This window comes from Stenella coeruleoalba (genome assembly GCF_951394435.1).
Source record: "Stenella coeruleoalba genome assembly, chromosome: 13".
Classification (NCBI taxonomy): Eukaryota; Metazoa; Chordata; class Mammalia; order Artiodactyla; family Delphinidae; genus Stenella; species Stenella coeruleoalba.
The window spans coordinates 83,418,669-83,443,381 of record NC_137159.1 but is presented as its reverse complement, the minus strand read 5'-3'; the positions used below and the strand labels follow the sequence as shown (position 1 = coordinate 83,443,381).

The 24,713-nt window shown below is 47.0% G+C and overlaps 3 protein-coding genes across 11 annotated transcripts in view; 2 read left to right on the top strand and 1 right to left on the bottom strand.

Moving 5' to 3' along the window:
* ASAP2 (ArfGAP with SH3 domain, ankyrin repeat and PH domain 2) overlaps positions 1-5,857 on the top strand; it is a 156,695-nt gene extending 150,838 nt beyond the window's left edge. For 2 of the 8 annotated variants that reach the window (XM_079940344.1, XM_079940346.1), the window contains 4 exons: positions 617-666; positions 1,141-1,232; positions 1,676-1,798; positions 3,473-5,857. In XM_079940344.1, the coding sequence (XP_079796470.1) occupies positions 617-666; positions 1,141-1,232; positions 1,676-1,798; positions 3,473-3,547 (340 nt within the window). In that variant the 3' untranslated portion in view covers positions 3,548-5,857. The remainder of the gene's footprint in view (positions 1-616; positions 667-1,140; positions 1,233-1,675; positions 1,799-3,472) is intronic. The other 6 variants (XM_079940347.1, XM_079940343.1, XM_079940341.1 and 3 more) reach the window with 6 other exon arrangements.
* A 93-nt stretch (positions 5,858-5,950) lies between these two features.
* ITGB1BP1 (integrin subunit beta 1 binding protein 1) lies at positions 5,951-18,857 on the bottom strand. 2 transcript variants are annotated; one of them, XM_079940348.1, is made up of 7 exons: positions 18,698-18,857; positions 13,955-14,059; positions 11,470-11,548; positions 10,041-10,177; positions 7,801-7,893; positions 7,090-7,239; positions 5,958-6,601 (listed from the first exon to the last, which is right to left on the bottom strand). In XM_079940348.1, exons 2-7 carry the CDS (start codon positions 14,024-14,026, stop codon positions 6,530-6,532), a joined length of 603 nt encoding a protein of 200 aa, XP_079796474.1. In that variant the 5' UTR covers positions 14,027-14,059; positions 18,698-18,857; the 3' UTR covers positions 5,958-6,529. The 2 variants fall into 2 exon arrangements, with proteins under 2 accessions (XP_079796475.1, XP_079796474.1); XM_079940349.1 differs by lacking the exon at positions 7,801-7,893 and having other exon boundaries at positions 5,951-6,601.
* Positions 18,858-18,955: 98 nt separating this feature from the next.
* The window catches only part of CPSF3 (cleavage and polyadenylation specific factor 3), a 42,034-nt gene continuing 36,276 nt past the window's right edge, over positions 18,956-24,713 (top strand). The window contains exons 1-2 of the mRNA XM_079941485.1: positions 18,956-19,092; positions 23,788-23,851. Coding sequence (XP_079797611.1) covers positions 19,043-19,092; positions 23,788-23,851 — 114 coding nt within the window. The 5' untranslated portion in view covers positions 18,956-19,042. The remainder of the gene's footprint in view (positions 19,093-23,787; positions 23,852-24,713) is intronic.

Below are 24,713 nucleotides of genomic sequence, written 5' to 3'. Positions count from 1 at the left end.
CAGACCGCTGTCTGCCAGCCCCGGGAGCCCCTTACCTGCGTGTCCCTTCCTGTGGTGCTGGGACGTGCCGGGCCCGGGGTTCATGGGGCAGGGTGTGCTGAGCCATGTCAGTCACGGTGGTTAATAGGCAGCAGGGGTCACAGAGTACAGAGGCATGGCTAACGCGGGCCAGAGGCATGGCTAACGCGGGCCAGTGGTGCTTGGACAGGTCCTGGCAGAGCCACCAGGGCCCTGGGGTTGATACTGCCCCACCTGACGTAGGAAGAGACCCAGGCCGCGCGGGGAGGGGATGGGGCACATCACGGCTAGAGCTGGTTGGTGGTGCCCAGTTTCCAGCCCAGACCCGGGGCATTGGCAACGGGCTCACATGGGACAGGAGAGCCTCAGGAGGAGCCTGGTTTGGGAGTCGGGAACCTTCGATCTAGCGCTGCCCTCTGGACCTCTCATGCTTCCTTTTTCCAAAAAAAAAAAAAGAGGTAGTTGGATGGCAGGTGATGAAATCAGGTCAACCATTTTCAACTCGAACACAGGTCCTTTAGAAAAGGGAGTGAGGCGGAGCGGTAGCGTGCCTTGCAGGCCTCGGGCACCAGTGAATCTATTTTCCCCTTCTTTGTAGGCCTGACAAGTCAAGCCCACTGATCAACAAAGGCCAGCCAAGAGGACCTGGTAATTATTCCACGTGAAACTGGGCTACTTTCTGCTGGGTCTCGGGGGCAAAGTGGAGGGTGTTTCCAGCTGTGGTGAACCCCTGGGTCAGGCCCACTGTCCTGCCCTGGCAGCCACCCTGCCCTCGCAGAACCTCTGGCGCCCCTGCTCCTGGGCTGCTCTGTCCCACGCCCCGCATTCCTGTCCCCCTCTGCCGATGGGGACGGGGGTGTGGGGGAGCCCTGGCGGGGTCTGGGAGTCATTGGAGGAGGTTATGGCGTCTGCCTCACTCTGTGACACCTGCAGGCCGGCACACTCTAGGGAGGTTGCGTGGAAGTCACAAGGTTCTTTGGCCTTTAGGGGACTTTCCCTCAACAGTTAGGAAATCTCAGGCAAGTTGCCTTGTGGCTATGAGAGACGGCGTTTATGTCGTTTCTATCTCATGGTGTTGACTGAGGGGGCATATTGTGAAGTCCGTTCATTTTGGCCCTAAAGCAGTGGATCTCTCTGGGACAGAAACTCTGGGTCCTCTGTCCAACGCCGTGGTCACGCAGCCCCCGGCGCCCATGCCCAGGAAGTCACAGGTGGTAAGCGGACGAGCCCCTTCCTTTCTGCCTCTTTGCCCTGGCCAGGAGCGGGTGGGTTATCGTCCAAGGGCTCAGAGGAAACTCTTCCTCTTGCCCTGGTTGGGGTGGGGGAGGCTTCTTCCTGGGCACCTGGTCCTTCGGATCGGAGCAGGATGCAACCCAGAGCCCATAGCCAGTGGGCTGGGCCCTTCCGGCTCCAGGACAGGCCCCCACGTGCCCACCAGGCACCAGGCCGGCCCGCTCCCTGCTCTCTTCCCTTGGCTGGCCTCCTCCTGGAAGTCCCCCTGCCCCGAGCGCACTGAGCCGCCCATCTTGACACCCGTGGGCTCCCAGGCCTGCGGGCGGCCCTCGGGACCAGTTGGAAGCCAAGTGGCCCGGTTCTCTGCCCTGGAGCAGACGCTTCCCCACACACTAAGCTGTGAGCCCTCTTCTCCCTGACGCAGACCAGGCTGAAGCCCAAGCGGGTCAAAGCCCTGTACAACTGCGTGGCCGACAACCCCGACGAGCTGACCTTCTCCGAGGGGGACGTGATTGTCGTGGACGGGGAGGAGGACCAGGAGTGGTGGGTGAGTCGGGCCCGGGGGTCTGTTCCCGGGCGGTGCCCACTGTGCCCCGCGCGCCTCAGCTGCCCTTTCCGTGCACCCGCTTCTGAGTGGGGTCCTCCCTCGTCGGGGCGGACGGGCCACATGGGCTGCAGTTTGCCGAGCGCACCTGAGGGTTTGAGATGAGGCCCTGGCTTTCTCGGTGGTGCCTCTGCCCGGCGTTGCAGGCTTGGTGGAGTGGGGCGCAGATGGAGAGCTGACCCGGAGGGCAGAGACGCTGGGTGTCGGGCTGGTCCTGAAACCAGCTGTGGCATCCGGGTGGGAGCTGGAATGGGATGAGCGTGGCGCTTCCCCTGATGACCCTGAGTGTCCAGCCCCGGCCAAGGTCAGGCTGGGTGACCTTGGGCAAGGTGGTTATGTTGCTAAGCCACAGCCAGCTCGTCTGAGAAAGGGCGGTGACACAGCACTGTTGCAGCGACGGGCACGGCAGCCCCCAGGGAGAGGTGGCTGTCATAAACTGGGCAGTCGTGCAAACAGCTCCCGCACGCCTGGCAGCGTCTGCCACCTGGGGGCCGCTAACGGCCCAGCTCCGGGGCTTGAGCTCAGATATCAGATGGGTCATGCTTGCCGCCAGGACGCAGCCAGGACTCACGGAGACAGCTCCGCTCTCTCAAGGGCGAGGGGTGTTGGTCAGAGTCCCTAGCCAGGCACCCTCCTGGGTGAGCTGTGTGTTCTCTCTCCAGGGCCTTTGTGAACCAACTCGGGGCCTGGCACCGCCTCTGGCATGGCTGGTTCAGGGGTCTTCTTGTGGCCTCTCCCCTCGAGGGGTTCAAGTACCTGTGGGTCCAGAGCCCCTTCCTCCGTCAGCCTTGCTCCACACAGCGCAGTCGACACCACGGGCGGCAGAGGGGGCGGCAGCTCCTGGTGCCCCTTGGTGCCCGTCCAGGGCTCTGCCCGCCCGCTGCCCACATGGCCCTGAGACAGGTCTGGCCTTCACACTTGTGTACAACCCACCACAAGGATGGGGCTCCAGCCTGACACCAGGCTTAGGCATCTGGAAAACACCTGTTCATTTCAAAAACTGTGGCAAAATCAGAAAGCTATAAAGAAAGTAAATGCTGTCTATAATCTCAGGGTATCCCCCTCACACACACAAAGATAATAATTTAAATTTTGGTGATTTTGTTTTAGATGTTTACTTAACTACTTAATTTACATCGTTGAGATCAGACCTGAGGTATAATTTATATAATTTTCCCAGAGCAAAAGTAAATGGATTTACTGAAGTCTTAAATGCTTTGACTACATTTGGGCCAACTCACATTTGCCACTCTCTCTGACTTGGCAGTGCACAGACTTCTGACATTGTTTCTTCATCCATTTAAAAAAAAAAAACCAAAAAGGGAGGTCGGGGTGGTGGTCTGATCCTGTGCTGCCTGCCCCCCGAGACCACCAGGACTGAGGTGGGGCGTGTGTGCAGACACCGACTCCCCGCGGATAGAAGTCCCTGCGGGTAGTAGGCCGGCACTATTTGAGACGGGAGCGAAAGGAAAAACAGTTTAGATGTTGTACCCAAGTAACTCCCAGAAGAGATTCTTCCAAACACATCTTTTTTTTTCCCCTCCAAATGCTGTAATGCCCTTCAAAGTTTCCAGCATTTGGAATTTGTGTAACAACATAACCTTTTATTCATTTCAGATCGGCCACATCGACGGAGATCCCAGTCGCAAAGGAGCATTTCCCGTGTCATTTGTGCACTTTATTGCTGACTAAATTGCTACTGAACAAAAACACTTCTTTTTAAAGTTATGTCTTGTCTCATTATTGGTACCCAAACTCTTGCCAGATAACCTGTTTCATGAATTGTATTGTACGGTAGCCCACTTTCTCTAAGGCCACTGTTCTGCTTTAAAAACTCAAAGGCAATTTATATACATCAATGAATTGTTTTTATAATTCGTGTTTTTCATGAAACATTGCTACACTTCTATTAGGAACAACTGAATTTCCAAAAGGTGAACTGAAAAGTTATTTTAACTAAATAATGAAGATTCTGAATCTACAGCAGTAGTTGAACCTAAAAATGTTTTGAGTGTGGGAAAGAAATTCGTCCTGTTTTTCTTGGCCCACTTCTGGGGTTGGTGACCTTCAGCACAATTCTTTTGAGGAAGCCAGGAAATTGTTGCTTTCAAAGTCCATAGCCAGCCCGCACTTCCTGCTAAAATGCTTCAGTTCACCTTTAAAGACTTTTTTTTCTTTAAAGATACCTTTAAAGATTTCCTTTGAAACCCACCCAATGTTTATTGGAAATGTATACATAAGCGTTGTACTTTCCAGCCCTGGTGTGTGAGGTTGCAACTATCAGTGTATCCTGCATGTGTGTGTAACCTGTTGTGAACAAGCCTACTTGACCCGACTATAGATGGTTTATTATGGCATATGTCACAGCAGTTAATTCAGTTCCAGATTATATTAACTGCATTTCCTGAATCTGGTTAAAAACTAAGGTTGATGGACTGCGAAACAGTTCTTTAAACTAGTTTCTATGCTTTAGGTGTTCGGGATTTGCCTTCCTGAGCCTCCCGCGTCACACAGCTAGAGTACCGTGGTGCAGACCGACCCCCCCATATTACCACAAGACTTGCTGTTTCCTATCGAGTGTACCACTGCCTTCCCTTTCTAGCCCAAGAGAATGTCCACTCAGTTTAGTGTCTTGTATTTATATAATATACGAACAGGAATGGTAGTTACACTGTCTTGAAATTTAATCTGTCCATTTGTTTGTAATCAAGAGCATATCAGAAATCTGTAGGTCCCAGGTAATAAAATACTCTCAAACATCCCGGTTTTACTATTGGAGTCCATCGTATCATTCTTAAGCTACTGGGGGTGGAGGGATTAGGTTGTATATGATAAAATCAAAAATTCATTAGTTTAATGAACTTGACTATCATACCTCTATTTGGTAATTGTGTAAGACTCATGGTAGGTATATTGGAAATTCTGGCACTCTTTGAGAATAAACAGGCATATGATGACCACTTAGATTTTTACCCAAAGCGAAGGAGCAAATTTAAGAAGAGGCTTGGAAAGCAAGGAGACGGACGATGCTGTTAGTGTGTTTGTTATGATGGTACATTTGATTGAAGCAGCCTGTCTTTATTATGCAAGACTCTTGTAAGTACAGAGCTTTTTTTTTTTAAATTGCATTGTATTTTTTCATTGTTATAAAGGGAGACAGAATAAACTGGAATGTTTTATGATGTTGTATGGCAATCTGCCTATCAGAGTTCTGGGAAAAAATGTGTTAGATCTGTAATTAAAGTCTTTTTTTAAAAGCACTACATCTGTTTTCACTAATGGTTAATTTCTGGTTTTGAACCCTTCATTTAGTTAATTCTCTCATAGGTTTAAGAAAGTAAACAGATGTTTCGCACAGTGCACTTCCTGTGTATATTTTAATACAACGCTCCCACATCTGTATCTTATAATCAGCCTTTTGACTACTTGGTGCCAGCTGTGTAAGGAATTAAAGTTGATTCTTATCAGCATTTGAACACCAGTCCCGAACTGATATATCAGGTTCACTGGTACATCAATATCTAGGAAATATTTTTCCAATCTACAATTTGGTGGTGCTGTTGTGCAGTAATTAATACTACTCTTGCCAGAGGAGAAATTATATTAACTTCCCTACTAATATCCTTTCCTAGTTATTTGCTCTTTGCAAATTAAAAAAAAAAAGCAACTGAGAGAAAGGAACACATTGTAGATATCTATTTATATTTAAAGTTTACATGTCATGAACTTAGCTGCAGGATTCTGGCATTTGGCATGCCATTCTCCATCAGATCTGACTTCTAGGGATGGCGACTCAGAAATCTGTCCACAGACTAATGGTTACTGTGTGATCTGTGAAGGGGTGGGCGGGTACCACGGTCCACAGGGTGGATACTGTCTGAGATGTATGATATTCAGTTCATTCACTTGATTACTTCGGTCTAGTTGCAGCGCAACTGTATATACTGTATAACCTAAATCAGTTCTTATTTTCATTGTCCTAATTAGAGCATGTTTAATAAGTTTACTCTTGTTAGCTAGTCCTTTGACTGGAAAAAAATAAAATACTTTTAAATGGACATGGTGTTTTTCATGTTTTTAATCTTTAGTAAAGCACTATATATAAAAACAGTCCTTTTAAAAATACACTAGCCTACTGAACATGAGATTCTTTACAGTGTGTGACTTTTAACGTGAGCAGTAATCTTTGAAGGTTTTATTACTTCTAATTACCCTGAAGATGATTATTGCGGGTTACCAGCATGTCATCCTGATGGTACACTTTTAAAGTTTTCCTCTTTGTGACTTGAGTTGGCAGTGTCACCTGCCGGTGCTGCAGGATAGACGGCCTTGGTCGTCCTCAGAAAGTTCTCCATGTTCATTCATCACCGAGGGCACTTCTGCGACACGTAAAGGTTATTAAGCTTATTTGTGTTTAAAAGCGACAAATGACGTTGCTTTTTTAGTCCCAGTAGGTAGGTAACTTCACTGAGCGTTAACTCACTGTTAAATAAGATACATTTTAATAGAAAAACAAACGACTGGTATTTTATACATTGCGTTTCTTCAGAAAATCCAGAGCCAAGGATCGCTCATGTTTCCAGAATAGTTCAACACCACCGCAGAGTGAAAACAGAACTATTGAGAAAACAGCGGAACTTGCACGTGAAGTCTGCTTCCCCTTGACTGCAGAATTCAGGGTTTCTCAGATGTCAACACAGAGTCAAATGCAGTGGATAAAACTTTGCAGATTGCTTGTGCTTGTTCCTACGTTAAGTGAAAAGATGATACAGTAAGAGTTCATAAATCGCTTCCCGAAGTAAACGCGACCCTCCTAACGCCTCTCCTAAACCTACACATCACCAGTTTTGGAAAGCCCCAGACACGGCCTGCCTGGGTCACCGTGTTCCTCCGCCCCTCAGGAAGTGCACGCGGTAACACAGGACCCCGTGGCCTTCAGGAGGGACCCTCACGAGTCAGAACAAGGTATGGAAAGGCGTGGCTCTGCCCTGGAGGACACACCGCTTTCCCTCACCAGCTTTACATCTGCTGGCCTAACAAACAACCTGCAGGAGGTCTGGCCCGGCTGACCTGGGGCCTGATTGATATACTCATTTCTCCTGTTATGCCAGGTGTTTGCTAGGCACATGGCAGAGAGCATCTCTTCAGCCTTTGAAAAGACTAAACAGTCTCTGGTTTTGCCACTTTGTTTGATGAATTATTAGACTAATAACCAAGGAGACTGAAAACCTCACCAGGCTGTGGCACTGGTAAACCCACAGGTTGTATTCTTCGTTGCTCGCATCTGTGGTCTTCAGAGCCAATAAGCTTTTTCCTGCCCCCAGACCATCATCATAACACACCATCCGGATGATTAAATATAGAGCATGCCGATGCAAAACATCCTGCAGGAATCAGGGAGAAGAAAGACCGTGCTATTTTACATGCTTCTCCATTCTTAAAACGCATTTTCCTGTGCAGAATTTATCATGAGGTTTTAAACTGAGCATATCCATCCATGGATCGGGCAGAAGGTAGTTTCACAGATTTTTCACCCAGTTATTGGCTCAGTTATGGGCCAATTTGCCTTTAGGATCATACCTTCCTACTTAAGTTCTAGGAAGATGGAGTGAGATGATCTAAGTTCACGATCCCGTCCTCTATGCCCAGCTTCCAAGCTGATGCCTGCTCTGAATCGGCATGGGGTCCTAAGCTGAAAATGCATTAGGGGACCAGCCGGGGGAGGGGAGGGGAGGGGAGGGGATTGGCTTGGGCCCTACACACACAGAAGCAAAAGCCCCTATTCATTTACCCTAGGAAATTGGTCACTTTTAAGGCCAGGTGCCAGAAATGTTTACAAGCCAACCACTCTGCAAACAGAAGCAGACCTAACTACAAGAGGGCCCTTCCCAGCCTGAACTCCCCAACACCTAAAACACATTTTCCCCCTTAATTAAATTACTTACATACTGATCTGACGTGGATACTTTTATGCCATACTTGGAAACTCCCATAATAAATTCTTCCTCCAGAGGAACAAAAGGCAACTTTCCATCTTGCTTTAAAGTAAAAATAAATTACATAATATATATTTTAAAAAATTATGTTTCATTCCTAATTCTGATTGGTCAATTTTAGCATCTGGCCATCATAAACCCAAACCCTTTAAAGAATGTGGGGCATACAACAGCCCAGCAGGAATTTCTCTCCAAAGAGGGAGAAGAAATATCCCCCCGACCTGTTTTACAGTCTGCAAATTTGACCAAAACTCAGATCCATGTACCCCATGCTTACTGTTAACCCCAGTTACAAACTGATACTACTCACAGATCCCAGCGAGGCTTAAATAAATACTTACATTAGAAACATTAGAAAAATGAAGGGCCTTTACTCAAAGTTTATACTCATGTCAGCACATTAAGTGACAGGTAACATGCAGCAAGAGCCATTCTTCTCAGCCGCTTTACATCTTAGCCGGGTGTTGGGTATGTCTGGTATTCCCAGCGCCCCAGGGCTTTGGACAAGTAAACGCTGCTTGAAGAATGGTTACTCGGCTCTCAAAAATATCAGTCAGTATCTTGAGCTATGCAGAACAAGTAAAACAGCACACGATGCCTGATGGTTTCCCTAGCAGATGGTCCAGTTCTATCTGTTAAGTAGCCTAACTTGCCTTCTCTAAAATAAATATGATGTTGCTGGCAATCAGCAGATATTCCATACGGTCAGTGTTTCTGTGGAACCATTTGCCTGCACTAAAGAGATGATGGTAAATGAGCCATGTCCACCTGCCTTAATTCTTGGGTCCTCACATGCAAGAGTAAACTCTTGCCAATCATTTCTCACAGCAGGTTAAATCAATTCCAAGAATCAACAGATGGGCTAATAGCAAGCTATCGTCAATAATAGAATTCTGATAAGCCCCATTTCTGCAGTGATGTGAGAAATTGAGCAGTCCTTGTCAGAATGAAATGCCTAGTGTACTTTTGGGAGAAAACATTATTAGCCATCTTTCAGTAGAATACTTCACTTAGATTAGTTGTTGCTTGCACGTTGGAATGACTTTATATTTCAAACTAAAGTCTGGGATAATTGTGTTTGCCCAGACTACCAACAGTTGTCTGTTAAATGGCAGATTAGCTCAGCTGATTTCCCCTGAGACACCGGAGACTTCCTTCACTTTCATGAGGATATGAAACAGTATATTTAAGGATCCCATCTCCATGAGTTAAGAGACTATATACTCTTAATAGTAACCAGCACGCTATAAATTGATAAGGGACTCTTTCCATTGCAGTAATATCCCTTTGTTAATGAAAACAAAGACAAGCAATTCCATCTTCTAGAAACTTGGGAAGCAAGTTACTAACTGTTGACAGTATTAAGTCTTCTGGCTCATCCACTCCCAACTCTGGCAAGGGTACGGACCTTACAATACTTTAGGCGCAAACCTCACACCTTGATTTGTCTTAATGTTCACATTAAATTTTCCTTCGTGGTGATTTATTTTTTTATCTTCTTGACCAGGATATATTTTTGAAACTTACCTCAGTTCTTGTTGGAAACAGGGTATGAATAAATAGATATGGTAGGTCAACACCACTATGAATTAGATTATTCAAAGAGCTGAACCTAGTTCAACGGAGATACAGTAAGACTTGCCAGACTTTTAGAGATAAGCTTGTGGTGTGTACCCAGCCACCGTACTCGGCTCCCCATTTTTTTATTATTATATTTTTTGTGTGTGGTGCACGGGCCTCTCACTGTTGTGGCCTCTCCCATTGCGGAGCACAGGCTCCGGACGCACAGGCTCAGCGGCCATGGCTCACGGGCCCAGCCGCTCCGCGGCATGTGGGATCTTCCCGGACCGGGGCACGAACCCGTGTCCCCTGCATCGGCAGGCGGACTCTCAACCACTGCGCCACCAGGGAAGCCCTCGGCTCCCCCATTTAAACAAGGGGACTTTTTCAGTCAGCCCCAGAAAAAGTGAAAGGCACTGTGTGAAGGAAGGGACTGTGTCCCTGTGCTCCTCTTCGACTCGGTATCCAAGGTGCCCTGTACCTCCTCTGACCCCAGCGCTCAGTAACAACTAACAGTGATAAAAGCGCGGCTTCAGGAGAAGCAGTGAGGAGACCTGGAAGAGTGTTGTCTTTCTCCAAAGCCATGAGTTCACTCTGGAATCTGAGAAAATTGAACCTTTTTTTTTTACCTGGGCGACATCTATATAATTTATCAGGTCTAGTGGCCCTTCGAGACTTTTTCCCTCGGAGAGTTTCAGTTTCTCAATGGCACCAACGTATTTTATTCGAAATTCTGCACAGGTGTCTGAATTACTGTTGCTTTGTCCTAAAGGTGAAAAGAAAAATTGTAAGAGTAAGACTTCAAAAGAAATAGTTGCATTACAGGGTATCCTCAACCTCTCCCCAGGCAGGAAATAGACAGTGTCATCAGAAGTTAACCTTTAATAAAAATTAAAAAATTTTAAATGCAAACTTTTTGATGTCATGGGAAAGAATTAAAAATTTCACTAACCTTTTCCTCAGTGACTCACAATGTACTAAATATATAAAAATCTCAAAAGGAATAAATTATTACTATGCTTCATTTCTTCTTCAAAAAGAAGAGAACTAAATTGTCAATTTGACAATGATTGAGTACCTTTGTAATGCATATGACATTTAATTATTTTTTGGTTTCTTCTTCCTTTTTACCTTTCACTTTTAGCTTTCTTTCCTGATTCAGGAAACCTGATCTACCTCTCCCATTCAGTCAGAAAAGACCAGAAAATTTTTTTTTCAATGTAGATGGAATAATGCCAGACAGGAAGTCCCTTACAAAACAGATGGTAATAGGTGAAGAACTGTGTGTGCCGTAAAATCCAGCCAGTACAAAGGTACCACAAAGGGTTTTACAACGTCTGCAATAGTAAAGGAATACCCTGTGGTCACTTTTAGATTATGTTTATGTAATAAAAAGATGCCCACATTTTTAATGTTTTAAAGCATCTGGAAGTAAAGACAATAGACCTTATGCTACTATACTCCCTTTTACATCTTCTCTCCCACTCCTACCACCTTTTATGGATAGAGTCGCCTATGATCCCGAAAGGAAAAGGGGAAGGATTTTATACAAGAAAATGAATGTAGTAGGTTTCCAATTACACACCGGCTAGCAGGTGGGTCAAAAACCACCTTTTGATTTCTGAAGAGCTGCTCCTTTTGGGGGGCTGCATAACTGTTTTCAAGGGCCTATGACAGATGCTCCCCTCGTTACCACATGCTCCTGATGTTAACTTTTTTTAATCAGCAGGACGTTGTCTTACCCCCACGAAGAATGTAATTCCGAAATAATTCACAATCGGCCAGCCCATTTCTTACAAAGCTATTTTGACACTTCTAAACTGTCACCACGCAGTTTTCCACAAGTTTTTGCTCCACGACCATTAAGAGCAGTTTCCTCCAAGGCAGCGGCTTTCACCACCCACCCGCCACCCCAACCTGCGTTCCACCAGATCTTGGACCATTTCTGGCAGAGCAGAGGAAGAAAACCCCAAATACTCAAGGACTCCCTGTGCTACTCTGGCAGAACTGCGCAAGCGTCAGTTAGCAGCCTTCGCCAAAATGATCCGCCCTCCGTACCTGAGCTCTTGGTGGAATCGGTATCGAGGCTCGCCACGGTGCTGGATCGCGAGAGCCCCCCAAGGCTGGAGTCTACAGACTGAGAAATAACAAAACAACAGAAAAACCGTAAACGCAATTAGAAGCACTATCTTCTCTCAAGTTCCCTACCAAACGTTCAAATGACTTATTATAGTTGAATTAACACATATAAAATCAGGTCAATTATTCAGGTAGATCGACTTGACAGATTTTTCTAAAGACAAATTCCTTAGCAAACTTCCAGAAAAGCAGACAGTCCCAACTGCTCTTGCCATCACACAATATTGGATAAACGTGAGGTCAACACTCCCACTTTAAATGAGAGCCACTACCTGTATCTCCTTATAAGATACCTGATATTTATGTCATATGTGAAAACCTACACCTTGCTTTTGTAGTATTTCCAAAGAACCCCAAAAGAACCCTGTGCAGAAAGCAGGCAGGGAGTTAATATTATCCTGTTTAGTAAATGAGCGGAGAGACACAGAGAGGTGAAGTGATTTACCCAAGGTTACATCTAGTAAATACCCTAGATCTCTAATCTACGTCTCCTAATTCTCACCCCAGCATCTGCAATGACTCCAACTACTACCTGGCCTACAACAGGTAAACACAGGCCGACTGGTGGACCAGAGCATAACTGCAATGTGAATTACAAAGAAAAACCAACAAACCTGTTAAGCAAAATTTAATGAATCATACATGTTAATATAGTTTGTTCTACAGCATCATACTCTCATTTTTTAGAAATAACAGTAAAAACTTCTGATTAAACAAATCACTTATTGGGAATTCTCTGGTGGTCCAGTGGTTTGAACTTGGCACTCTCACTGACGGGGCCCAGATTCAATCCCTGGTTGGGGTACTAAGATCCCACAAGCTGCACAGCTCGGCCAAAAAAGAAAAAAAATCACTTTTTTACACTTCAAATCAAAATTAAATTTTAAAAGTACACTCAAAATTTTCGATGTTTAAGAAGTGAATCAAGGTGAATGCAAAAATGTATCAAGCCTTACTGCTTCCCTTTCTTAATAACAGCACTTCTTGGAATGTAAACTAAGAGCAGAGCCGTATGCACACGGAAGTTCAACATCATGTGTGGTTCTGACAAATCGGAAAAAAACCTAACTACTCAAAGGGTGACGGAAGGGGAGTTGGAATTAAGATGCCGTTACGAAGTCAGGCTGGCTTCTGGGAAGCGTGTGACAGAGTGAGGTTCTGTGCTTCAAATTACCCCTCCGCACGGGAAAAGCAACCAGGTTGTCAGAACCTAACAACCCTCAGAACAGAAGAACAGGAAGGGAGAAACTGGCCTAGTTTTCTGAGGTTCCGAATCGTAACGGCAGACGCTTACATCATCCTGGCACACAAATCTGAGTCCCAGCACCCTGCTTAGGAACCGCACGAGGCTCGCCATCACTCGGGGTAAGACCTCCCTCTGGGCCCGCGGCCCTCCTGCACCTCTCTGGCCCTGCCTCCGCCACCTGCCCAGGGCAGCAGGTCCTTCAGGAATCAGAAACCGCGCTCTGGTCCTACTCTGCGAGCCGCAGGTCAGCACGTCTCCCTTTATCCACTTTCTGATCTAGAAAACAGGAAGCGGGGCCTGATTCCCAGGCTGAGGTCCTCACACTTAGGTAACAGCGGGTGGGTCTCAGCTAGCTGCAGGAGTTCCGAAACCTGACAGGAAAACGGTCAGTTTTCCCATTTAAGACCGCACAGGACTGCTAAAAGCTCAGGTTTTGGTGCTTTTGGCTACGTGCTGACAGCTCAGCGACGCCGCCGCTGCCCTTGCCTGCTGGAAACTCCCGAAGGGCAGTGGTGCGTGTGTCCGTCCCTGGGCGTGGCCGTCGCCACCCAGGGCGCTGCCCACAGGCTGGTGAGAGGCACCCCGGAGGTGGGCACCCGTGCGTGTGGGCCGAGGGCTCCTCTCCTGCCTCACCCAGTCCTGGCACTGGGCACCGAGAGCTCACAAGGGTGGAGAATGACTTAAACAGGCTCTCTAGTCCTAGTCTAGCGGACCCAGTGGACCAGGACTTGGGACTCGAAGGGTCCCACACACTCACACCAGGGCATTTTCCTCACTATCCAAGTAACTCACCGTGACTAAACAGAATTATAATTTGCACACACACCTCAAGCCCTAGAATTCAAGACATCCAGCTCCCTGAGTGCCTGCAATTCCTGTCATATAAACAATTTAAAAATCAGCGTTTCAATGAGACCGTTCGGAAGTCCCGATCCCTCCAGGTTAGCGGAGTTAAGAACTCCAGAAAATCTACCAAAACAAAATAAAATTAAATCAAGCGCACAATGCGTGTCGAGTGCAAAAAAATGAATGTGAAAAACCTCTAGTTTGAAGAACATCAGCAGGTCTGCCGGGGTTAGTACCCTTCACGCAGCATCGGTTAGAAGAAACAAAATTCTCACCACTTAACGACTGCGGCCTCCACGCCATCATCCCTACCTTGCTCTTAGTACTGATTTCACTACTCTGGGAGCTGCTACTGCTGTGTCGCTTCTTCCCTTTCCGAAACATCTTCCACCATAGCTCGATCCAGAGGCACGCCCCCTGGAAGAACAAGCGTTGGTTAGGTACATTGAGAAAAGCAACTTTAAATCCCTTTACACGTAATAGGAATAAAAATAAATAAAAACCATCAATTCCTCCCAGTTCCACGGCGTATTCCTTTTACTTGAAACATAAATATTTTCCGTTGACCACAAAATGTGGGTATTATTCTTTTTCATTCTTATTCTCTTTTTGAATCACAAGATTCTAACCCAATAAACCAAAAAGGTAGGAACCTTCTTGGCATCTCTGGAGGTGTGAAAAGCACTGTTCAGAAGTAACATCTAGTTCTCAATATATTCAAGTGCCTGCCTTCCCTTTAACCAACTCAAGACGTTAGTAAAATATGTGACATATCAGTTTATCAACCACGTCACTGTCTCCGGTTCCTGTTCTGTGAATGGCAGGGCTAAGAACTGAAGGCGCTGACACATCTCGGAAATGTGCATTTTTCTTGAAGTCTCCAACTATCTTTAAGTAAAGGCTGACATGAAAACCTTGCCAGGTGCTACCTCTCATCTCGTTCCAGTAAGGCCAGGGAAGGAGGTGACCTTAAGTTTCCCAGAGCCAGGCTTATGTATCTCTTTTTTTAAATTTTCGATTTCTCCTTGCACATTTCATAGGAGCACATATATTATACTTGGAAAATTACGAACTAGCCTGCATAATGTTTCATAGTTCAAGTACTTCCAAACACACTGTCTCAATTTATCCTCACAGCAACCTGGTGACACAGATGTTCTCTGAGGGTCTCTGCTGGAGCTCTAGGCCCCCCATCAGGGGGCTTACAGAAGACAGGTTAGAATCTGCATTCTGTAGACAAGGGAACTGTGACCCATCTTTCAGGAGGATTTATGAATACAAGAACCTAACAAATGTTTCCTAAAGGTTGGTTCTACAGAGGGAACAAGGGAACCTGCTCACTACAGAATCGAACACTATCTTATCGTCTTCAAACGTTCAACAGACAGCAGTCTGCACAGATAGCGTCCTTTCATTCCGACATGGTGAATTCTTGTCAGAAAAACAAGGGACCTGATGAAGGAAAAGAATGAGTAAATCACGGGGTGGTCAATGCATGCCCCTCTCCAACACACAGTTTCTCCCATTGAATCTGGAGGGCCACCCCCGCCAAATCCACTCACTAGCATCTGACCTTAGGCCACTGACCCAAAACTCGACTCCTGAGCCCAAGCTTTTTAATCAGCCCCATCAGCCAACTTATTTCTGTATCTCTGCTTCATTTGTGGAGTAACGAGAACATGTGATTCATTCATTCGTTCCTGAGTAGCCAGTGAGCACCTACCAGGTGCTGGGGATACACCAGTGAATAAGATAGAAAAAGCCCCTGACCTCAGGGAGCTCATTTTTAGAGGGAGTAGACAGACCAACAGGGAAACCAAATATAAAACACATTATTTGGAAACAATAATTGCTACGAGGGGAACTAAAGCAACTTAAGGAGATAGTGATCAAAGGAAGGGGGGACGATTTTAGACAGAAAAAGATGTTCTGAGGAAGCGAGAGTTAAGCCCTGAGGGAAGGAGGGGGCAGCCGTGAACGTGGAGGAGAAGCTCCGAGAGTGGACGTCCTTCTGACGCACAGACCGGTGAGAGGCCAATATGACTAAGAATAGGAGGAGGAGGGAGAGTGACAGGAGGGAAAGAGCCACAGGAGACCTTGCAGGCCACAGCGAGAGCTGGGGTTTTGTTCTGGGTTTCACAGGAAGACTCAGAGGGTTTTAAAAAAGCAGTCAGGTGATACGATCAGATTTCTGTTTTAGAAAGATGACTGGCTGCTCGGTAGGGAACTAGTTGCACAGGACAAGAGTAAAAAGAGGGGGCCTACTTAGAAGGCTTCCGTGGATAATTCGTTGCAAACGATAGCCCTGCCATCACAGGATACTTCTCGGTTAGACAGAGAAGGCAAGAGGGCCTCAAGGTGTGCACAGAACTGGGTTAACCTGGCAGCATAACATACCATAATTGATGGGCTAGAAGGTCAGTGTACAGCATATTTAAGCACATTATATTTTAAGTACATATAAGTACTATATATATATAGAAATAACAATTTTAAATATGATTTTTTAAAATTTGATAGTATTGTTATGAAATCCTGAAGCATCTCTTCAAATCCCTGGAATACTAGAACGATTCGAAAATCACTACTTAATAAGGGCTTTGCAACTCCTTAAGACTTTCTTTCCATCATCAATCTAGGAGCTGAAGGGGAAATGCATTTACAAAAACCTTTGATATCTGCCACTATTTTGATGCATGTTCTTAATTAAGCAAGTCATTCTTGTCTCTAAATTATTCGTGCATAAAAATGAGACCGAAGATACTGTCACTTGGGTGTTCCACAGACTCATCAAAGGCCAAAAGGCCAAACCAGAGCCCATCCTCTTCCCCTCCACAGCAGCCCCTCTCCTCTCCCTTTCAATAAATTCCATTATTTCTGGTAGAAACCAGGAAATCACCGACTCCTCTCTGTCCTCCAGCCCTCACATCCAGCCAAGTCCAAGATGCACTGATTATCCCACCTGAAGAGTTCCCTCATCCATGTCTCTAAACAGGGCCTGCATCATCCTAGACTATGGCTATACAGAAACACTTTTTCATTATGTGATGAAAGCAATGGACCCTTAACCCATAAAAATGCACAAAGTCTGGAATACAATGTAAGGAATTCACAAGCCATCAGGAGATATTTCAAGGGTGAGGGACCTTGTCCTGAGACAAACTGGGACCTGGGACACTTTGCTGCAGTGACTGCAAGTGGACAAACGTCTTCTCGAGTAACAGATACAAAGAAACTATAAAGGAACTAAAAATAACTGCGTGCAAGCACGTGCAGTTGGGGCAAATTCTGGACAACAAAACACAAAAAGACCAAAAAAACCCCAACTACCGCTTCTGAAGAGCAGAAAGCCAAAGCAGGGTCCTGCGCGTGCCCCCTGCGCTCAACACCGCCAGGGGGTGGGCAAAACACCTCAGCCGCCCCTCTGCCCGACCCCTGGACACACCCCTACCCTCACCCCATGTAAGGAACGAGCTCGCCCGCCTCCCACCGCTCTGGCCCCTTTTGGCGGGGAGGAGCGAGCAAGGGAACCTGTTACTTGTTTTCGCTCCCCTCCTGCAGCTGCAGGAGCCCCAGTCAAGCCCTGCCTGAATTTCTGGACTGGCCTCTTATCCATTTCTACTGATTGGGAAGGCTAAGAACCCTGGTCGGTATCAGTCCCAGCTGGACTCCTTGCCGCTTCAATTCTGTCATCAAGCTCCAGCTGAAATGATTTCTTTAAAACTCAAGTCAGATGCCATTTAACCTGCTTCAAATCTTTTGTTGCCTCCTCAAAGTTAGAGACTGAAGTCAGGCTCTTTGCCAGGACACGCAAGGTCCTCCATGACCGGGCTCGTGTGGACCCCTAGTCTCATCGTCCACAACCAGTTTCACACTCAATTAATCTGTAAGGAATGCATGCAAACTGGCTTGCGGTTCTCAGCATGCACTCAGCTCCCTGTTTCCACACTTTGCTCCTGCCATTCCCTCTGCTTAGAATGCTCTTCCACCCTCTATTTATTTGGCTAATCAGTCACCTTCCAAGACTCAGTTCAGGCTTCTCTTCTAGAAAGCCTCAGGTTGGGCAACGGGATGGGTCTTCCACAGCTTGAGTTTATACCCTGATCTCAGCATTAGTTAGCTACTGTCTACTCGTAACTATCTCACTCAGAACTGTGAGCTCATCAAAGACCAGGGCTAGGTCAGCTCTGTATATCCGATGCCTGCTACAGCCTGGCAGAGGCCATGCTTAATGAACCGGAGAACCTTCTTGTGAGATAACATCCAGATGACAACTCCCACGTCCTGAGCACCTACCATCTGCCACCCAGTGCCAGGTGATATGTTTTATACACTCACATACACACACAGCCTTATGCCATCTGTGTATACCTCTGACCCTCTCCACTGACCAGCAAGGTTGCAGTATTACAGCCCCTTTCCAATGAGGCAGCCAAAGTGCAAAGTTGATGAAGCAGCTTGCCCAAGGCCACCATGGGGCCAAGTTTGGAACCTTGGTAGAGTTGGCTCCAAAGCTCTTTCCACACCCCGCCCAGCTCCTGTCGGGAGCGCCTGCCACGTGCCGGTGACAGTAAACAAAACAGACGCAACCCCGGACCCGCGCTGCGGGGAAACAGCCACGACGCGTGGAGGAACCAACAGGATCCCGCACAAAAAGTGAACGGTCTCCATCGCCCCTCAAATCAGAGCCTGACATGAGGAACGTGGGGAGCAGCCCCGCGGATGCTCTCACTCCATCACCCTTCCGACCGGACCCAGACACACGCCACACGCCACACCCGTCGTCACCGGAGCTGCAGTCCCACCCCAGACAGGAATCGGCACCGGGGCACTGCCTCCTCCCGCAGGCCCGGGCCCGCTCCTCGGCTCCCGCCGCCGGCCCCGCGCCGCCTCGGGGCCTGGGTCCCCCACCCAGGGAAGGCGGGTCCCGGTGGAGACCGTGGCCCCCGCGGCCCCACCCATCCGCCCCGCCGCGAGCCTCCCCACCGGAGGCGCCCTCGGGACCCGCGTTCCCGGCCAGGCTCAGCCCAAGCGCGGCGAGGGCCGGGCTCTCACCTCAAAGCCGACTGCGGTCGGGGTCAGACACCCACAGCCTAGGCAGCCCGAGCCGCGGCAGCCACTCCGTGTCAAAAGCCAGCGCCCGCTTTTCGAGGCCCGTGGCACCGCCCGCCGGGCCTCATCTCCGAAGCCTCGCGCAGGCGCAGCCCTGACCCCGCCCCCGGTGCCCGGACCGACACCTTGTTCTACAACCGGAAGTTGGAGGGAGGAGCCTAGGGTGGCTGACGCCCGGGCGCCGGAAGTTGTGCTCTCGGTGGACGGCGACCATCCTTGCGGGTTCCCTGTGGCTGCTCTTCCAATTTAGAAAGCCTCCCGCAACCTGTTCCTCGTCCCCGTTTGCAGATGTCTGCGATTCCCGCAGAAGAGAGTGACCAGCTGCTGATCCGACCCCTGTAAGGGACCAGCGAGAGGGAATGAAGCCACGGGTTGTGAGGCGAGGAGGGTACCCGGGTGGTTGGGCTCTTCAGTCGGCCCTTGGTCCCTTGGTCCGCAGTTGCGGGCCAGGCCTCCGGATGCAGGGCTTTGGAGAACTGTGGATAGGAAGGGGCCTGCTCGGTTTCATGGGATTTTGCTTTTTCCAAGGGAGGAGAGTATGTGGAGTTGGGGGCCGGGAAAGAAGGTCTGTGGGGCCGCTGGGCGCTTTCTTGTTCGCCAAAGAGTGGCAGGCTCTGAGGGAACCGGTGACGCCGAGCATGGCAGGATGAGAGGAGGACCTGGATAAGGCTGTGGCAGTGCGAGGAAGAACTAACCTGTTACCTCCAGAACTTGGTATTTGCCAAGATGGGAAAGGAAGTAAATTAGGGACTCGCTGTGAGCTCCATTCAGAGCTCCAACTCTGGGAGAATAAGGAGGGAAGAAAAAGCCGAGGTGTTAAGGACAAAATCTCAGCCCCTGACTGACCAGGAGAGGGCTGGCCTTTCACTGGAAATGGCCTTCTGTCAGAGAAGCACCTTACAGATCTGGAATGCTGCTTAGAAAGGGAAATATAAATGTGGAGGAACTTATTCTGTAAGTGAGCAGCTAGAATCCACAAACATGCTCACTGTTAGAAATGAGTCAGCACCACATGAACACGTGCCTTTTTCAAAAGGCAGAAATATTTCCTTTACATGTTCATTTAGTAAGGACTCCTTGAGCACCTGCTGGGGACGTGCCCCAAGTTTGCCGCTGCTCAGTTCACACCTGTCCTCTCTTCCTGTGCTCAGCAAACACTGAGCAAGTGTCAAGGCCACACTGGACACTAGGGATACAAATAAGACGGAGGGCTGAGTTAACTGGATTCACCCTTTTGGAGGGAGCTGCAGCGCCGCATGAAAAGTACCGGAAAGATAGTTTGAAGGAATAGCAGACTATCACTTTGGAGTCAGACCTGAAGTCCTATCTGTACACTATCGATTGCTAGGACAGCAACCTCACTGAACCCATGTCCTCCTGTGGAAATAGTATAGCAGTACTTAACTGTGCAGAGTAAAGCTCACGGTAGGCGCTCAGTCAATGGTGACTACTGTAAGAGTACAGATAGGCGTTGCACTAAGGCCGTGAGAGTGCAAAAGGGATTTCCAGCAGAGAGGAGAATGCCACCTCATGCATCCTGGAAATTATGATACGAGCTGAGGCCTAAAGAATGAGTAGGAATTAAAGACAGCTGAAGTGTGGGCAAGGATGCTCCAGGCCGAGGAAGTGGCACGTGTGAAAACGAGAGGGCTCTGTTTGTGGCCAGTCTCCCCATGGCTGCGGCTAGAAGATTAGCAGATGAGATGGGAGAGGCTGTCAGGGTCCAGCTTATGTGTAAGGATTTGGGGTCTTTATCACCAGTTATAGAAAGCCAAGGAAGGATCTTAAGCAAGGATGGGATGTGATGGAAATTATGTTTTAGGAAGATCGAAGATGCTCCTGGCAGCAGTGTAGCAAATGAATAAAAGGGTGGAACAAGGGACTTCCCTGGCAGTCCAGCGGTTAAGACTCCAAGCTTCCACGGCAGGGGACACAGGCTCCAACCCTGGTTGGAGGAGCTAAGATCCCGCATGCCGCGTGATACGGCCAAAAAAAAAAAAAATAGGGTGGATTAAGTGGAGAGAATCCAGTGGGATGAATTGAAATAAACCAAGTGATGAAGCAGTGAGAGCTTGGAATGAGTGAAATGAGCAGCAGTGGATTGGACAGAGAGAGATTTAAGACAGTAAAGAAGTGAAATCTTCAGAACTTTGTAACCGATCAGATGTATTGTAAGGGGCCGTTGTTGGGGGAAAGGCAGTGTAGAGAGGAGTGTTAGGATGACACGGACTCCTAGGTAGGACAGCTGGTAAGTGGTTGTGTTATTCACTCCAGGAGTACAGGAGATGGGGCAGGTCTGGAGTAAATTTGGGAGTTTTATTGTTTTAAACAGCCTTATTGAGATTGAATTCACATCAGCACACTCATTTAAAGTGTACAGTTCAATGGGTTTTAATATATACAGTTTTACAACTATCACCACTGTCTAATTCCAGAACATTTTCATCATTCCGAAAAGAAGGCCTTATATATCCATTTACCTCCAACTTCCCCAGCCCTAGGCCACTACTAATCTACTTTCCATTTCTACAGATTATCTTCTTTTGGACATTTCATATAAATGGGTTACAATATGTAACCTTTTGTTACCGCCTTCTTTCACTTAGCGTAATGTTTCCAAGGTTCATAATTTGGGGGTTTTTACTCATTCAATAGGTATTTCTTTCATTCTTTTTTTTTTTTTTCCTGGCCATGCTGTGGCTTGTGGGATCTTAGTTCCCCGACCAGAGATTGCACCCATGCCCTCAGTAGTGAAAGCACAGAGTCCTAACCACTGGACTACGAGGGAATTCCCACAATAGGTATTTCTTGAGGTTTACTGCGTGTCAGGCAGTGTAGCTAGCTATACATTGGTGAATGAAATAGACAACGTCTCTGCTGTTATGGAACTCTCATTTTAATAGTTAGAAAAACCATAAAGAAGTAGATACAATAACTTCATGTAGTTTTAAGTGTTATTACAGAATGTTGTGAAGGGCAGATGAGGGGGTGACATTTGAACTGAGACCCAAATGATACACAGGAGCCAATTATGTCAATATCTGAGGGCAGAGCATTCCAGAAAGAAAGAAGAACAAGGGCAAGGGACCTGAGGTGTAAACTTGTTTGGCATGTTTGAATATAAGGTGCCTGTGGATGTCCCGGGAGAGATGCCAACGCCAGGTGACTGACTGTTAGAGGTCTGGAATTCAGGAGGACAATCTGGCTACAGATACAAATTTGGAAGGTCCTCAGCATGTTAAAAATGTGACAATGAAGATCAGGAAGACTGAGAAGACGACCAAGGAGAGAACCCTTGGAATAACGGCATTTGACGGATGGGCAGAGGCAGCTGAGCAAAGGAAACTAAGGTGGAAAACCAGTAGGACAGGATGAAAGTGTGAAGTCAGTGAAACCAAGCTCGGAGAGGGACGGAGCAGGAGGGATGACGTGCTGCCGGGAGAACAGTGAGAAAAGAACTGAAAGAGGGGCTGTTTGCGCTTAGCAACAAAGAGCTGTTCTGCAGGGAGAGTTTCAGAAGAGCGGTTGGTAAAAAGCCAAATTGCAGTGAGTTGAGTGAGTGGAGGTGAGGAAATAGAGGCAGAGGGTGTATGCAGCTTTTAGGAAGCGGGCAGGGAGACTAAAGGAGATGAGAATTAAGGGATTTTCTTTTGGGGATGAGCATGACTGTGGCATGTTTAAATGCGGTTGGTGAGGGAAAAGCCAATGATGTAGCAGGCAGGGGTCAGTTCCTCAGAAGGAGAGAGTGTGCAGAGTGTAGAACCATGGTGAAATGATCAGCCTTAGAGAGAGAGGTCTGTTCTCTGTTGCAGGAGAAATGGAAGGAGAGAAAGATGCGGGTGGGTTGGTAAGTTGAGGAAATTGGCAGCTGAACTGTACAATTTTTTGATGCAGAGAAAGCCGTGCCTCGAGTGAAGAGTTAGGATAGAGGGTTGGACAATTTAGGAACGGGGAGAAAGGTTGAAATAGTTACCACACTAACTGTAAGAGAAAACTGAGCTAGGGACACTTAAGAGGGAGCGCAGAGGGCCAGTTGAAGTGGAAGGCCAGGAATTCACAGTAGCACTGTGGTGGTCTGATTTTCTCTGGAGTAGGATCTCAGTTTGAGGATGCATCCATCTCATGTCTGTCTCCTAGCAGCCTATGCGTTCCTTGAGCTCAGTGTCTTGGTATTAGGCCTTTCCATATTCTAGGCACTTAATACAGTGCTTGGCAAATGGAAGCTGCCAGTGGTTAGGACTCTGTGCTTCCACTGCCGTGGCCCCAGGTTCAATCCCTGGTCAGGGAACTAAGATCCTGAAAGCCTCACAGTGCAGCCACACACACAAAAAAAACCTGCTTGATCTCGAATGAGTGGGTGAATCATGAGCTAGAATGGTTGGGGAGAGGCAGTCAGAGAAGGGGAGGGATTGGAAAAGCAGGCGAAGTTTAACTTAAAGTCTTACGGGAATTGGAAAGCAAGGCTGTTTCATTAATTTAAGAAGAAAGGAAATTAATTTGAAATACTTGGTATCAAATATACTGAAACAACAGAAAGTAGAAGGAAAAGGGAATGAGATTCAGAGGTAGGAATAAGATAAGTCTATTTAAATTTAAGCTATTTGGTAAATGCATATTTTCATCTTAAAGAAAATGAAAGAATTTTTAAGTGCTGATGGGTTTTTACTTAAGTGCTAATTCAAGAGTCTTATTAAATAATCTGAATCACTGCTAGTTTACATGTTGAATACATCACAGTTTAACCGTAACATTCAGAAGGTTGGATTTAACCTTTGGGCTTCTCAGATCTATACCAGCTTCTCTCACAATTTTAACAACTGAAAGATCCCTGAACTCCCAAAGGTCACTTTTCATCTTTTCCCACATTGATGCTGTTCTTTGCTATCTTTGTAACTTTGTGGAACTTTTATCTGCCTCAAGTGAGTGCTGGCATCAGATGGAACATAGTTTAAGTTGTAAAAAAGTTTGAATTTATTGGGCTTTATTTTGATTGTTTTTCAGTCATTTTTATTTCTTCCTTTGAATGTTTACAGTGGAGCTGGGCAAGAAGTGGGAAGATCATGTATTATTCTGGAATTCAAAGGAAGAAAAATAATGGTAATTATTATTTTGTAGTCTGGTTAACAGTATGTTCCTGTCTGCCTCGGGTGTTAGGTCTTTTCTAGCTCGGTAGTTTTTTCTAGTTCAGTAGTTACCTGTTTAGCTCCCAGAATAATGTCATAGTTGGTATAGGTCGTCTGTGTAAAATGTTAATGTGGAAAACTAGTACACCTTCCACTTAGTAATTTGACAAAACATTAAGTAAACTGAGAAAATATATTCTAAGTTTGTAAAATTGTCAACTGGATCTCCTGATCTTTTGTATCTTCAAAGTCCCTCTTCCATTCCTGAAGGTCTGGCCAACCTAACTGCCCCACCACCAGTGGGAGACCCCAAGAAACTGGCCACCTGAACACATGCAGAGCTCCAGCCACCCCCGTGCGGTGTGACAGTAGGGCCCTGGTCTGGCAGCTTAGGAACCTAAGTTAGCGCTAGGATACCTGGCCTTGGGCAAGTCAGTCTCTCCTCAGCCCACTTCCTTGACTGAGAGGTGGAGGGACTAGAAGAGCTGGTCTCCGTGGTCCTCATTAGGAAGGCGGTGCAGTGGCTTATCGTGGTCCTTTGGTCCCATTCCTCTGTTTCTCCCACTCTTAAAAGAACGGGCGTATGGCAGACACGTTCATCTCTTTAGTCATTTATTGTATTAATTGATAGGATATGACCAAAATGAGGATATAACCCCTTAATGACTGACTCTTCAGATTTTGCCTTCTAATACTTAAATTGCCCTGATCAGGGAAGTTTCCAGTTTCTAATCATTGCCTTCTCACAGTAGTCGCATCTGTAGTAGCGAATCTATAAACTTTAAAAATGTTCACCATTTCTGATATTAAAGTTCTTGAAAAAGAGTTCATTCGTT

Excerpts from the sequence above, each read along its gene's own strand:
- ITGB1BP1 (XM_079940348.1), bottom strand. The coding sequence starts at position 14,026 with ATGTTTCGGAAAGGGAAGAAGCGACACAGCAGTAGCAGCTCCCAGAGT. Across the intron at positions 11,549-13,954 it reads AAATCAGTACTAAGAGCAAG|TCTGTAGACTCCAGCCTTGG; the intron begins GTAGGGATGATG and ends GTTATTTCTCAG. Across the intron at positions 10,178-11,469 it reads CGATTCCACCAAGAGCTCAG|GACAAAGCAACAGTAATTCA; the intron begins GTACGGAGGGCG and ends TTTCACCTTTAG.